The sequence below is a fragment of the Pseudophryne corroboree genome, chromosome 2, assembly GCF_028390025.1.
Source record: "Pseudophryne corroboree isolate aPseCor3 chromosome 2, aPseCor3.hap2, whole genome shotgun sequence".
Classification (NCBI taxonomy): Eukaryota; Metazoa; Chordata; class Amphibia; order Anura; family Myobatrachidae; genus Pseudophryne; species Pseudophryne corroboree.
The window spans coordinates 380375734-380389255 of NC_086445.1; the positions used below are offsets into that span (position 1 = coordinate 380375734).

The 13522-nt window shown below is 46.2% G+C and overlaps 1 protein-coding gene across 3 annotated transcripts in view; it reads right to left on the minus strand.

Moving 5' to 3' along the window:
- The window catches only part of NALCN (sodium leak channel, non-selective), a 1296054-nt gene that overhangs the window by 9661 nt on the left and 1272871 nt on the right, over window positions 1-13522 (minus strand). For all 3 annotated transcript variants that reach the window (XM_063953246.1, XM_063953245.1, XM_063953244.1), the window contains 2 exons: window positions 8826-8976; window positions 7004-7150 (listed from right to left, as the gene is read on the minus strand). In XM_063953246.1, coding sequence (XP_063809316.1) covers window positions 7004-7150; window positions 8826-8976 — 298 coding nt within the window. The remainder of the gene's footprint in view (window positions 1-7003; window positions 7151-8825; window positions 8977-13522) is intronic.

Sequence of the window (13522 nt, forward strand, 5' to 3'; positions counted from 1 at the left end):
GACAACTAAACAGTTGACACCCTAACCAGCACTTGTAATTTGAACCAGTCGGTGAAAGTGTGTTACCATAAGATCCTCAGAACTCACCACAACTAGGTAAAACTGCTCTGGGTGGGCGTCCAGTGCTCCCTATGGATTCAAAGAAAAGGATTTACCTGGTAAGTATCAAAATCCTATTTTCTTTATCATCCACTAGGGGTCACTGGAGTACTCTTGGGACGTACCAAAGCTTCCCCCGTGGGCGGGAGAGCTGTTTGGCACTTGTAACACTAGGCGGCCAAAGCTAGATGCTGATGCCGCAAACGTATCAAACTTGTAAAAGCGCACAAACGTGTGCACTGAAGACCATGTAGCCGCACGGCAAAGCTGCGTCGTAGAAGCTCCTCGACCAGCTGCCCATGAAGTTCCCACAGAACGTGTGGAATGAGCGGTTACTGATGTAGGCGGTTGTAACCTAGCATGAAGGTAAGCCTGACGTATGGTCAGTTTTATCCATCTGGATAAGGTTTGTTTAGACGCTGGCCAACCCATCTTGGCAGCATCATAGAGAACAAACAACGTATCCGTCTTACGAACTGAAGACGTTCGGGATACATAAATGCGTAATGCGCGTACCACATCCAGAGTTCCAGAATGTGCCGTCAACACAGGAACTACTATTGGTTGATTGATGTGAAAAGATGACACTACCTTTGGTAAGAAAGCGGGATTCGTCCGAAGTTCCGCTCTGTCATCATGAAACACCAAATACGGTGACTTGCATGACAAGGCACCCAAATCCGAAACACGCCTTGCCGAAGCTAAGGCTAGAAGAAAAATTGTTTTCCAAGTGAGAAACTTTATATCCACTTGCTGTAAGGGTTCAAAATATGAAGACTGTAAGAACTCTAAAACCAGATTCAAGTCCCATGGCGCTGTAGGTGGAATGAATGGAGGCTGTACTCTGAGGACACCTTGGAAAAAAGTGCGTATAGACGGCAATAGAGCCAATCGTCTTTGAAAGTAAATTGACAAAGCAGATACCTGCACCTTTAGTGTAGATAAACGCAGTCCTCCATCTAACCCTGTTTGTAGAAACAACAAAAGGCGGGATAACTTGAAAGATGATGTCGGAAACTTCCGAGCTTCACACCAACCTATATAGGCACGCCATATTCTGTAATAATGAGCTGCCGTAACCGGCTTCCTAGCTCGTAACATGGTTGGTATAACCGAATCTGGAATGCCCTCTCTTCTTAAGAGGGCGGTCTCAACAGCCACCCCGTCAAACGCAGCCGCGCTAAATCGGGGTAAAGGAACGGACCCTGTTGTAACAGGTCTGGACGTAGTGGGAGCGGCCAAGGATCATCTGCGAGTAGTCCTCGGAGATCCGAGAACCAAGCTCCCCGAGGCCAATGAGGCGCCACTAGTATGACTGTGACAGACTCTCTTTTGATCCGTTTTAGCACCAGAGGGAGCAACGGAAATGGTGGAAACAGATACACAAGACTGTACGGCCACGCGACAGTGAGAGCATCCACCGCCACTGCCTTTGGATCTCTTGTTCTGGACACATACTGGAACGTTTGGTGATTGTGTCGAGAAGCCATCAGGTCCACCTGAGGATAACCCCATCTCTGAACCAACATGTGAAACACTTCTGGATTTAATGCCCATTCGCCTGGATGAAAATCCAGACGACTGATATAATCCGCTTCCCAGTTGTCCACTCCCGGAATGAACACGGCAGACAACATCACCTGGTGGCATTCCGCCCAATTGAGGATACGAGCTACTTCCCGCATTGCCATGCGGCTTCTCGTTCCTCCTTGTTTGTTGATGTATGCGACCGCCGTCGCATTGTCTGACTGCACTTGGACAGGCTGAGAGCGAAGCATGTGCACTGCTTGTCGTAGCGCATTGTAAATTGCGCGGAGTTCCAGGACATTTATAGACAGCAATTTTTCGTGATCCGCCCAGAGACCCTGGAGCTGACAATTTTGAATTACCGCTCCCCAACCTCTGAGACTGGCGTCCGTAGTTAGAATTATCCAATTCCAGCCTCCGAACCGTCTTCCTGCGGTTAAATTGTGTTCCTTGAGCCACCAGAGCAGAGATACTCTTGCCCTTGGCGACAACCTCACCCTGTGGTGAATCTGCAGATGCGAGCCCGACCACTGGGCTAGCACATTCAGTTGAAATGGACGCAAGTGAAATCTTCCGAACTGAAGCGCTTCGAAAGCTGCCACCATTGTGCCTAAGAGGCGAATGCACAAGTGTACCGACACTGTGCGTGGCTTGAGCACTAATTGTACTAGATGGCGTAGAATTTGTACTTTCTGCTGTGGTAGGTAAATTCTTTGATTGACCGTATCGAGAATCATACCTAGGAATTGAAGGCGTTGAGACGGAATTAGATGTGATTTCTTGAAGTTGACAATCCAACCGTGGTGAACCAGTACATCGTATGTTAGCAGCGCATGTTGGAGAAGTATCTGTTGAGACGGAGCTTTGATGAGCAAATCGTCTAAATACGGAACTATTGTCACTCCCAGGGATCTGAGATGAGCTATCATCACAGACATCACTTTGGTGAATACCCGAGGCGCTGATGACAGGCCAAACGGTAGAGCCTGAAACTGGTAATGGTTCTGGCGTATTGCAAACCGTAAGAATCTCTGATGAGGCTGCCAAATTGGAATGTGTAAGTACGCATCCTTGAGATCTAGCGCAATCATAAATTCCTTTGGCTCTAAACCCGCAATCACCGAACGCAGAGACTCCATTTTGAATCTGTAGTAAGTTACGTACTGATTGAGACCCTTTAAGTTCAATATTGGTCTGACTGAGCCATCCGGCTTCGGTACTACAAACAGACTTGAATAGTAACCCTGACCCTGTTGGTGTACAGGGACCGGAATCAAAACTGCTGAATCCAGTAGGGACTGAATGGCAATTTGCAGAACCGTCCTCTTGTCGTCCGACAGAGGCAATCCTGTCTTGAAAAACCGCAGAGGCGGAAGACAGTCGAACTCTATTTTGTAACCTTTTAACACTAAATTGCGGATCCACCCATCCGCGGATGTGTGGAACCACGCCAAATGGAACGTCTGAAGGCGTGCTCCCACAATCGGAGAACCGAGATGGGCTGGTAGCCCGTCATGCCACTGGCTTGTCGGTAACCTTAGAGTCCGGGCGAGTTGTGTTGGTTTGTTGGAAACCACGTCCGCGACCACGTCTAGCAGGCGTGGCTGTTCCTCTGCCACGTCCTCGAAAGGACTGAGGTCTAAAGGATTTGAACGAAGGTCCAGCGTACCTCCTTCTTGATACCGGTGGAGGCAATGGTAAGAAAACAGACTTACCTCCCGTAGCCTCAGCAATCCATGCGCCTCTATACCTCGTTTGACCTCTGCCTCCGCATGATAAGCACGCAGCCAGAGTGCTCTTCGTGCCGTAACTAGCGACGATGAAATACGAGAAGTGAGCTGACAGACGTCAGTAGACGCTGTACAGAGATACTCTACAGCTTCACTCATTTGATTTACAAGAAGTATCAGGTTTTCGTCATGTAAAGCAGATTTGAGTTCTGTAAGCCATATTATGAGCGCCTTAGTGACCCAAATGCCAACCAATCCAGGTCTCAGCATCACACCTGCTGCTACATACATGGATTTTAGCATAGTTTCTATCTTGCGATCTGAAGGATCTTTAAGCGTAGTAGCTGCTGGCACTGGTATGGTTAATTTCTTGGTAAGCTTGGACACTGAAGAATCAACTATTGGTGGATTCTCCCATGTACACGTTACCGAGTCTGGAAACGGGAACTAGACTTAAATCTGCGAGGTATAGAAAACCATTTATCTGGATTCTGTCGTGTTTCTACTAACATCTGATTAAGAGATTCCGACACAGGAAAACTTATTGGAGTTTTTTGTCGTTTAGTAAATACGACCTGATCATTTGTGAGAGGCTCCTCAGTTTCAGTAAACTTCAGAGACTGACGTACCGCTCTGATGAGATCATCAATGCCGGAACTGTTAAAATCCTCGCCATCTGACTCCACTTCGCCCTCCTCACCCTCATCTTGTTCCGTGAGGTCTGGCATGGAATCGTCAGAATGCAACATAGCAGAAACTGGAAAATCATAAGACATATGAAATTTATCCCGTTTACCCAAAATGGATTTGGACCTTACGCAAGTCTGAGACGCCTCCGGTAGTTCTGGCGGTCTCACCCTAGACTCAGATCTTGCCGTTTCCCGCTCCTGACGAGCGGCGGTCAATTCTGATTGTAACCTATCCAGTACATTTACTAACATACCCCACGGAGGGTCCGGTGAGGACATTGGTTGTAAAACTGGAGCAGAAGTGGTATTCTGAACCGAATCCACAAAACATACTGTACATGTGGTAGATCCATCCGGTAACACACTGCTACAGACTTTGCAATTATGCTTTTTAGTTTTTGCTGGTGCCTTACTCATTATGGCGACAGACAATACAATACACAAAAAACAGACACTTGCACGACTCAGTAAAATAGTAGTAAGGTGTCTCTGTATATATATCTGGCCAAGTGCAGTACACGTGGCCAGTACTATGAAATGTGATCCCAAATTCCCACTAACACCCCTGCGCCTCCGGTGGAGTAGAGATGTAGTACTGGAACGTTCTGGAATCACAGCAGGAAGACACAGGAAGCATGTTAAAATGGCTGCCATGCTTATACATATAATCACAGTGAAGTTTCATACTGATCTTATAAACAGCCTCCCTGCCAGTATAAACATCATTATATATCTATATAAAATGTGTGCCATACTATCAACAGCCTGATGTTGCTGCTGTCCCTTCTCCCCCCCCCCCTCGCATCTGCTCCATTGCGTGCAGTGCGGGCCGGGCAGCGGGCACCCCTGCGCCGGGACCTGGAAGACTGGGAGCGCGTGTTAGCGCTATGATTACCGGCAGCAGCGGAGTTTGTACAAGCGGCGGCCGGAGCAGCGGGAGAAGCGGCGGGCGGACCAGCGGCGATCCGAGACGAGGGGCCGGAGCAGGTGGGGCTGTAAAAAGCGGTGGCCGGAGCAGCGCGTTATGAGACCCGGCGGCCGAATCAGCGGGCGGCTATGATACCCGGCGGCCGGAGCAGCTGCGGCGGCGTCAGTCAGCCGAAAGAACCCAGCGCTTTCCCCACACCTCGGGCGGCAGCGGAAGCTGACCGCCCCGTTCTCCCCTCACATACCTGCACTTTGCTGTTCTGTGATGAGGCTCCGACGGGGCTTCTCAGTAAGCGCCGGCCAGCCTGCAGGATGTGTGTGTGTGTGTGGCTGTGAGGGAGCTCTTTCAGAGAGGCCCGACACGCCCCTGCTGCTATCAGCAGCTGCACTATCCCTGACCCTGCCTTTTGGAAGGGGAAAAGGGATGTATAGAATAGAAAAATAGAAAAATAAAAATAAAAATTCAAAGTAATTGTGACTCTTAGCCACAGAGCTGTTACTACTTCGAGCACAGAAAAAACACTGAGGTACTCGGGGATATGGAGGGGTGGAGTGTTCTAAATTTAAATATTCAGTGCTGTTCCTACGGAAGCCCGTCCATATCCCAAGAGTACTCCAGTGACCCCTAGTGGATGATAAAGAAACACACAATGTGTTTACCCAGTAGCGCTGTAATACTATTATTTGCTGCCAATTATGTGCCCCCCCCTCTTCTCTGAAACCCCCTTCCACCGTGGATAAGCAGGGGAGAGTCTGGGGAGCTTCCTCTCAGCTGTGCTATGGAGAAAATGGCACTGGTGAGTGCTGAGGGAGAAGCCCCGCCCCCTCGGCGGCAGGCTTCTGTCCCGCTTAAATATAAAAAAAACTGGCGGGGGCTCTTTATATATACAGTGCCTAGCTGTATATATATCTCTTTTGCCAGAAATGAGGTTTATATTGCTGCCCAGGGCGCCCCCCCTGCGCCCTGCACCCTTACAGTGACTTCCATGTGTGAGGTGTGTGGGAGCAATGGCGCACAGCTGCACTGCTGTGCGTTACCTCAGTGAAGATCATGAAGTCTTCTGCCGCCTCTGAAGTCTTCTTTTTCTTCTCATACTCACCCGGCTTCTATCTTCCGGCTCTGTGAGGAAGACGGCGGCGCGGCTCTGGAACGAACTCCAGGCTGAGACCTGTGTTCTGACTCCCTCTGGAGCTAATGGTGTCCAGTAGCCTAAGAAGCAGAGCCTTGAAACTCACAGAAGTAGGTCTGCTTCTCTCCCCTCAGTCCCTCGATGCAGGGAGTCTGTTGCCAGCAGTGCTCCCTGAAAATAAAAAAACTAACAAATATACTTTCTGTCAGGAAGCTCAGGAGAGCTCCCTGAAGTGCACCCATCTCCTCTGGGCACAGTATCAAACTGGGGTCTGGAGGAGGGGCATGGAGCCAGTGCACACCCAGATCCAAAGTCTTTCTTGAAGTGCCCATGTCTCCTGCGGAGCCCGTCTATCCCCATGGTCCTTACGGAGTCCCAGCATCCTCTAGGACGTTAGAGAAAAAAATAAATGGGACCATTAATGTGTTGATAGCACAGTTGTTACAGGCCAGGCCAGTAAAAATACAGGAGTCATAGGCAATTAACTTTATTAACACATCTATTCAAAATAAAACCCCTTATTTGAATACCCAAAATGTATAATGAATAAATATTATTATGTCACTATAACACACACATGTGCTGAGAGGGAGGTGGGGCAGGTATGAAGTAATTGGTTCCTGTCCTCTCTGGGTGCATGTGCTTACTGGGGAGGCATAACCACACACCCAAGATTGCATGACCACGTCCCCATCATACTTTCTGCACAAATTAGCAAAGCTATGCCAACTTGGACACATCCACCCGCCTCCTCCCCAGCATGAAAGACAACAACAAATACTACTTAGGAGGTGCTCTGAAGAGAAATCATACTTTATGCCGTGACACTTATTAATCTACGTCACTTTAAGGGCAGCAAAAAAAAGCAATCTGTTCAGGAAAGGTCTATGTAATGGGGTACCTCTGGTTGTGCGTTATCTTGGTTACTGAGGTTCATGTCGTCACTCGGCTGTGTTGTCTCAATACTAGGAGGGTTCAAAAACCTGCTGAGTTCCTGTTGCTGACTCTCCCGGAGACTGTGGATGATGCTGCAGGACTGCTGTTGTTTCTGAAGGGAGTCATAGTAACAGAAACAATACATTGTTCATATGAATAACTCCTGCACTTAAATATATAAGCATTCAGCAGATTTCAGTTCACACTTATAGTCAGAAATTTCCTCTGCCAGAGTCTTTGCAGCAAAATAAGTTGCACCGTTTTTAAACTCAATTAAAAACGTGAGTTAATTCGGCTTTTAGTAGACACGTCAAGAGGGGTGCGGATTATTAGATCTACACTAAAAAAGTCTACAGTCAATAGGTCTACTGGTAGACATGCATTAGGTTGACAGGGTCAATATGTCCACATAGAATAGTTAGACCATAGGAAAGGTCAACAGGGTCAAAAGGTCGACATAGAAAAGGTTGACACAAAAAAGAGGTAGACATAGTTTTTTGGGGGTGGTTTGTCACTTTTCTTCCACAAACCATCCCCATTAGTGTACTGCGTCACCTCCGCTACCGCTGTGCTCGGCACAGGTTACTGCTCCCAATCATAGTCCACGTGGATGGTAAAGTATGAAAAAGTTGTAAAAAATGAAAAAACAAAACAAAAAACTTTTCTCTACCATATATGTGTCGACCATTGTCATGTCGACCTTCTGACCCCGTCGACCTGTTGAACTGTCTTCCTTTTACATGTCGACCCTTTGACCCTGTTGTCCTAATGCATGTCTACCATTATTGACTATTGACTGTAGTCCTTTCTAGTGTAGATCTATAGTCCGCATACCACTGCGGAAGGGAGTTACAGGTGTTTTTTTTCCAAATGACTGTAGACATGCTATTTGCTGAAATACACTTGCTGACTATAATTTTTTACCATTTATACAACTTCATCCAATTCACACCATTTATCTGCCTCCAATACTTTGCTTATGACCACTAATAGCCTTTTGCACTGTCCTGCAATCTTATTTGCTACTTTTTTGTGGGACTTCAGGATGATTTCCACACTCTTTTATGCACATCATACAGGTTGCGCACAACATTACTGCAAGGCACGTAATGTTTGTAATTCAATTGCAAGGACATTGGGAGCAGTGGGGGCTCCAGAGGTGGGGCTGCAGCGCAGTCCAAAATTCAAATAGGAGAGACACACCAAGTGCCACCCTAAACGCTGCCGAACATCGCCAGCCGGGACTTACAGTTGGTGTTCTCTCCTATTTGAATTTTGGATTGCGCTGCAGCCCTACCTTTGGAGCTGCCATTGATCGGGAGTATGCTAGATGAAAATAGTCTGCAAAGAACACAGAACATCACATTATGGAACTCATGGCTAATTGAATTCGGCCCCATATATCCTGTCTATATCGCTGTGGGATTGCTGTCCAATTTTATTAGGAACTGCAGTTTAGACCGGTAAGAGCAGCTGTATTCAAGGCTCAGTCTTCAGCCCTTTCCTAATAAGGTACCGCTATGCTACAATTATTTTAACTTTATTGTGTCATTTTATAGTGCCAACATATTAAACGGCACTTTCCGGCCCCAGCAGTATGAGGCAGCAATGCCAGCTAGAGTACTAATATCAGGGGCTTTGCTTATCCCTATTTTGTGTCTTTTGCATAAGCTGCTAATGAAAGAAGTGGACAAAGCTGACATTTAGATAGTATTTGAGATTAATAAGGAAGAGTAAACAAAAGTTATATACAGCAATAAAAACACCTCAGGTCATGTGTTACTTACGGCTCGGATACGTTTGAGACATTTCTTGAGCCACATGCGTATTGTCTGCTTAGCCACTTCTTCCTCTATTGTGTACTCCAGCTGTTCCCGGGCTAGCAGCTCCTCCAGCTGAAGGCTCTTTCTGATGTCCACAGATCTGTAAGACAGCATGCTGCAGAAAACAGACCATGGAGTCACTTTATCTGCAATATTTCAATAGTTCAGTTGGCACAGAGTGAATACTGTATGAAAGAATTTAGTACATCTTCCCATAGTGTACATATCTGTCCCAGTTTACCCTGAACATTTACAATTTATGGCATTGGAAATCTTAGTATACAGTAAGATGCTTATTTTTACAGAATGTATAAAGACAAATCTGCATTTAAGACATGAATAGGAAAAGGTACTAATAGCTGTGTTTGCTAGGGCCCTGCCAACTAACCTCCCCTGCTGATTTCTTCCTTTGAAAGATAAATTACACCATAATATCTGACAGTAGTGCTCTGAAAACCAGGATTTATAACAAGCAAACACAATTTAACTGTATGTCTTATTTCCAAGAGAGGTGCACTGCATGCTATACTAAAAATAGGAAGAGCACTGCATGCCATAGGACATAAACATTAGAGATGAGCGGGTTCGGTTTCTCTGAATCCGAACCCGCCAGAACTTCATGTTTTTTTTCACGGGTCCGAGCGACTCGGATCTTCCCGCCTTGCTCGGTTAACCCGAGCGCGCCCGAACGTCATCATGACGCTGTCGGATTCTCGCGAGGCTCGGATTCTATCGCGAGACTCGGATTCTATATAAGGAGCCGCGCGTCGCCGCCATTTTCACACGTGCATTGAGATTGATAGGGAGAGGACGTGGCTGGCGTCCTCTCCGTTTAGAATAGATTAGAGAGACACTTGATTTACTAATTTTGGGGAGCATTAGGAGTACTCAGTAGTGTACAGTGCAGAGTTTTGCTGATAGTGACCAGTGACCACCAGTTTTATTTATAATCCGTTCTCTGCCTGAAAAAAGCGATACACAGCACACAGTGACTCAGTCACATACCATATCTGTGTGCACTGCTCAGGCTCAGGCCAGTGTGCTGCATCATCTATTATCTATATATAATATTATATATATCTGTCTGACTGCTCAGCTCACACAGCTTATAATTGTGGGGGAGACTGGGGAGCACTACTGCAGTGCCAGTTATAGGTTATAGCAGGAGCCAGGAGTACATAATATATTATATAGTGAGTGACCACCAGACACACAGTGCAGTTTATTTAATATATCCGTTCTCTGCCTGAAAAAAGCGATACACACAGTGACTCAGTCAGTCACATACCATATCTGTGTGCACTGCTCAGGCTCAGGCCAGTGTGCTGCATCATCTATATATATTATATATCTGTCTGACTGCTCAGCTCACACAGCTTATAATTGTGGGGGAGACTGGGGAGCACTACTGCAGTGCCAGTTATAGGTTATAGCAGGAGCCAGGAGTACATAATATTATATTAAAATTAAACAGTGCACACTTTTGCTGCAGGAGTGCCACTGCCAGTGTGACTAGTGACCAGTGACCTGACCACCAGTATATATAATATTAGTAGTATACTATCTCTTTATCAACCAGTCTATATTAGCAGCAGACACAGTACAGTGCGGTAGTTCACGGCTGTGGCTACCTCTGTGTCGGCACTCGACAGCCCGTCCATAATTGTATATACCACCTAACCGTGGTTTTTTTTTCTTTCTTTATACATACATACTAGTTACGAGTATACTATCTCTTTATCAACCAGTCTATATATTAGCAGCAGACACAGTACAGTGCGGTAGTTCACGGCTGTGGCTACCTCTGTGTCGGCACTCGGCAGCCCGTCCATAATTGTATATACCACCTAACCGTGGTTTTTTTTTCTTTCTTTATACATACATACTAGTTACGAGTATACTATCTCTTTATCAACCAGTCTATATATTAGCAGCAGACACAGTACAGTGCGGTAGTTCACGGCTGTGGCTACCTCTGTGTCGGCACTCGGCAGCCCGTCCATAATTGTATATACCACCTAACCGTGGTTTTTTTTTCTTTCTTTATACATACATACTAGTTACGAGTATACTATCTCTTTATCAACCAGTCTATATATTAGCAGCAGACACAGTACAGTGCGGTAGTTCACGGCTGTGGCTACCTCTGTGTCGGCACTCGGCAGCCCGTCCATAATTGTATATACCACCTAACCGTGGTTTTTTTTTCTTTCTTTATACATACATACTAGTTACGAGTATACTATCTCTTTATCAACCAGTCTATATATTAGCAGCAGACACAGTACAGTGCGGTAGTTCACGGCTGTGGCTACCTCTGTGTCGGCACTCGGCAGCCCGTCCATAATTGTATATACCACCTAACCGTGGTTTTTTTTTCTTTCTTTATACATACATACTAGTTACGAGTATACTATCTCTTTATCAACCAGTCTATATTAGCAGCAGGCACAGTACAGTGCGGTAGTTCACGGCTGTGGCTACCTCTGTGTCGGCACTCGGCAGCCCGTCCATAATTGTATATACCACCTAACCGTGGTTTTTTTTTCTTTCTTTATACATACATACTAGTTACGAGTATACTATCTCTTTATCAACCAGTCTATATATTAGCAGCAGACACAGTACAGTGCGGTAGTTCACGGCTGTGGCTACCTCTGTGTCGGCACTCGGCAGCCCGTCCATAATTGTATATACCACCTAACCGTGGTTTTTTTTTCTTTCTTTATACATACATACTAGTTACGAGTATACTATCTCTTTATCAACCAGTCTATATTAGCAGCAGACACAGTACAGTGCGGTAGTTCACGGCTGTGGCTACCTCTGTGTCGGCACTCGGCAGCCCGTCCATAATTGTATATACCACCTAACCGTGGTTTTTTTTTCTTTCTTTATACATACATACTAGTTACGAGTATACTATCTCTTTATCAACCAGTCTATATATTAGCAGCAGACACAGTACAGTGCGGTAGTTCACGGCTGTGGCTACCTCTGTGTCGGCACTCGGCAGCCCGTCCATAATTGTATATACCACCTAACCGTGGTTTTTTTTTCTTTCTTTATACATACATACTAGTTACGAGTATACTATCTCTTTATCAACCAGTCTATATATTAGCAGCAGACACAGTACAGTGCGGTAGTTCACGGCTGTGGCTACCTCTGTGTCGGCACTCGGCAGCCCGTCCATAATTGTATATACCACCTAACCGTGGTTTTTTTTTCTTTCTTTATACATACATACTAGTTACGAGTATACTATCTCTTTATCAACCAGTCTATATATTAGCAGCAGACACAGTACAGTGCGGTAGTTCACGGCTGTGGCTACCTCTGTGTCGGCACTCGGCAGCCCGTCCATAATTGTATATACCACCTAACCGTGGTTTTTTTTTCTTTCTTTATACATACATACTAGTTACGAGTATACTATCTCTTTATCAACCAGTCTATATATTAGCAGCAGACACAGTACAGTGCGGTAGTTCACGGCTGTGGCTACCTCTGTGTCGGCACTCGGCAGCCCGTCCATAATTGTATACTAGTATCCAATCCATCCATCTCCATTGTTTACCTGAGGTGCCTTTTAGTTGTGCCTATTAAAATATGGAGAACAAAAATGTTGAGGTTCCAAAATTAGGGAAAGATCAAGATCCACTTCCACCTCGTGCTGAAGCTGCTGCCACTAGTCATGGCCGAGACGATGAAATGCCAGCAACGTCGTCTGCCAAGGCCGATGCCCAATGGCATAGTACAGAGCATGTCAAAACCAAAACACCAAATATCAGTAAAAAAAGGACTCCAAAACCTAAAATAAAATTGTCGGAGGAGAAGCGTAAACTTGCCAATATGCCATTTACCACACGGAGTGGCAAGGAACGGCTGAGGCCCTGGCCTATGTTCATGGCTAGTGGTTCAGCTTCACATGAGGATGGAAGCACTCAGCCTCTCGCTAGAAAACTGAAAAGACTCAAGCTGGCAAAAGCACCGCAAAGAACTGTGCGTTCTTTGAAATCCCAAATCCACAAGGAGAGTCCAATTGTGTCGGTTGCGATGCCTGACCTTCCCAACACTGGACGTGAAGAGCATGCGCCTTCCACCATTTGCACGCCCCCTGCAAGTGCTGGAAGGAGCACCCGCAGTCCAGTTCCTGATAGTCAGATTGAAGATGTCAGTGTTGAAGTACACCAGGATGAGGAGGATATGGGTGTTGCTGGCGCTGGGGAGGAAATTGACCAGGAGGATTCTGATGGTGAGGTGGTTTGTTTAAGTCAGGCACCCGGGGAGACACCTGTTGTCCGTGGGAGGAATATGGCCGTTGACATGCCAGGTGAAAATACCAAAAAAATCAGCTCTTCGGTGTGGAGGTATTTCACCAGAAATGCGGACAACAGGTGTCAAGCCGTGTGTTCCCTTTGTCAAGCTGTAATAAGTAGGGGTAAGGACGTTAACCACCTCGGAACATCCTCCCTTATACGTCACCTGCAGCGCATTCATAATAAGTCAGTGACAAGTTCAAAAACTTTGGGTGACAGCGGAAGCAGTCCACTGACCAGTAAATCCCTTCCTCTTGTAACCAAGCTCACGCAAACCACCCCACCAACTCCCTCAGTGTCAATTTCCTCCTTCCCCAGGAATGCCAATAGTCCTGCAGG